This window comes from Chiloscyllium plagiosum, chromosome 1 (assembly GCF_004010195.1).
Source record: "Chiloscyllium plagiosum isolate BGI_BamShark_2017 chromosome 1, ASM401019v2, whole genome shotgun sequence".
Classification (NCBI taxonomy): domain Eukaryota; kingdom Metazoa; phylum Chordata; class Chondrichthyes; order Orectolobiformes; family Hemiscylliidae; genus Chiloscyllium; species Chiloscyllium plagiosum.
In genome coordinates this window covers 34,709,776-34,709,995 of record NC_057710.1, presented here as the reverse complement: position 1 = coordinate 34,709,995, position 220 = coordinate 34,709,776, and the positions used below count along the sequence as shown (strand labels likewise).

General features: G+C 61.8%; 1 protein-coding gene across 1 annotated transcript in view; it reads right to left on the bottom strand.

Annotated features, from left to right (window-relative positions):
- The window catches only part of elac1 (elaC ribonuclease Z 1), a gene marked incomplete at its 5' end in the record, with an annotated part of 19,665 nt that extends 19,446 nt beyond the window's left edge, over positions 1-219 (bottom strand). Inside the window, one exon of the mRNA XM_043675450.1 lies at positions 144-219. Within this exon, the coding sequence (XP_043531385.1) occupies positions 144-219 (76 nt within the window). The remainder of the gene's footprint in view (positions 1-143) is intronic.
- Position 220: the final 1 nt, after the last annotated feature.

Here is a 220-nt window from a genome sequence, read left to right as displayed (position 1 = left end):
GGGGAGGGAGGGGGGTGAATGGGGAGGGGGGGTTAAGGGTGAGGGGGGTGAATGGAGGGGGAGGGGGGTGAACGGGGAGGGTGGGGCAAAGGAGAAAGTGAGGGTGAAGGAGGGTTGGCAGGACTGAAGGGCCCGCTATCTACCTGCTTTCAGTTGGCTCCGCATGAACTGAGTCTGAGTACCCTCTCCGCAGTCGAAAAGCCAGCACTCGCCTTCATAG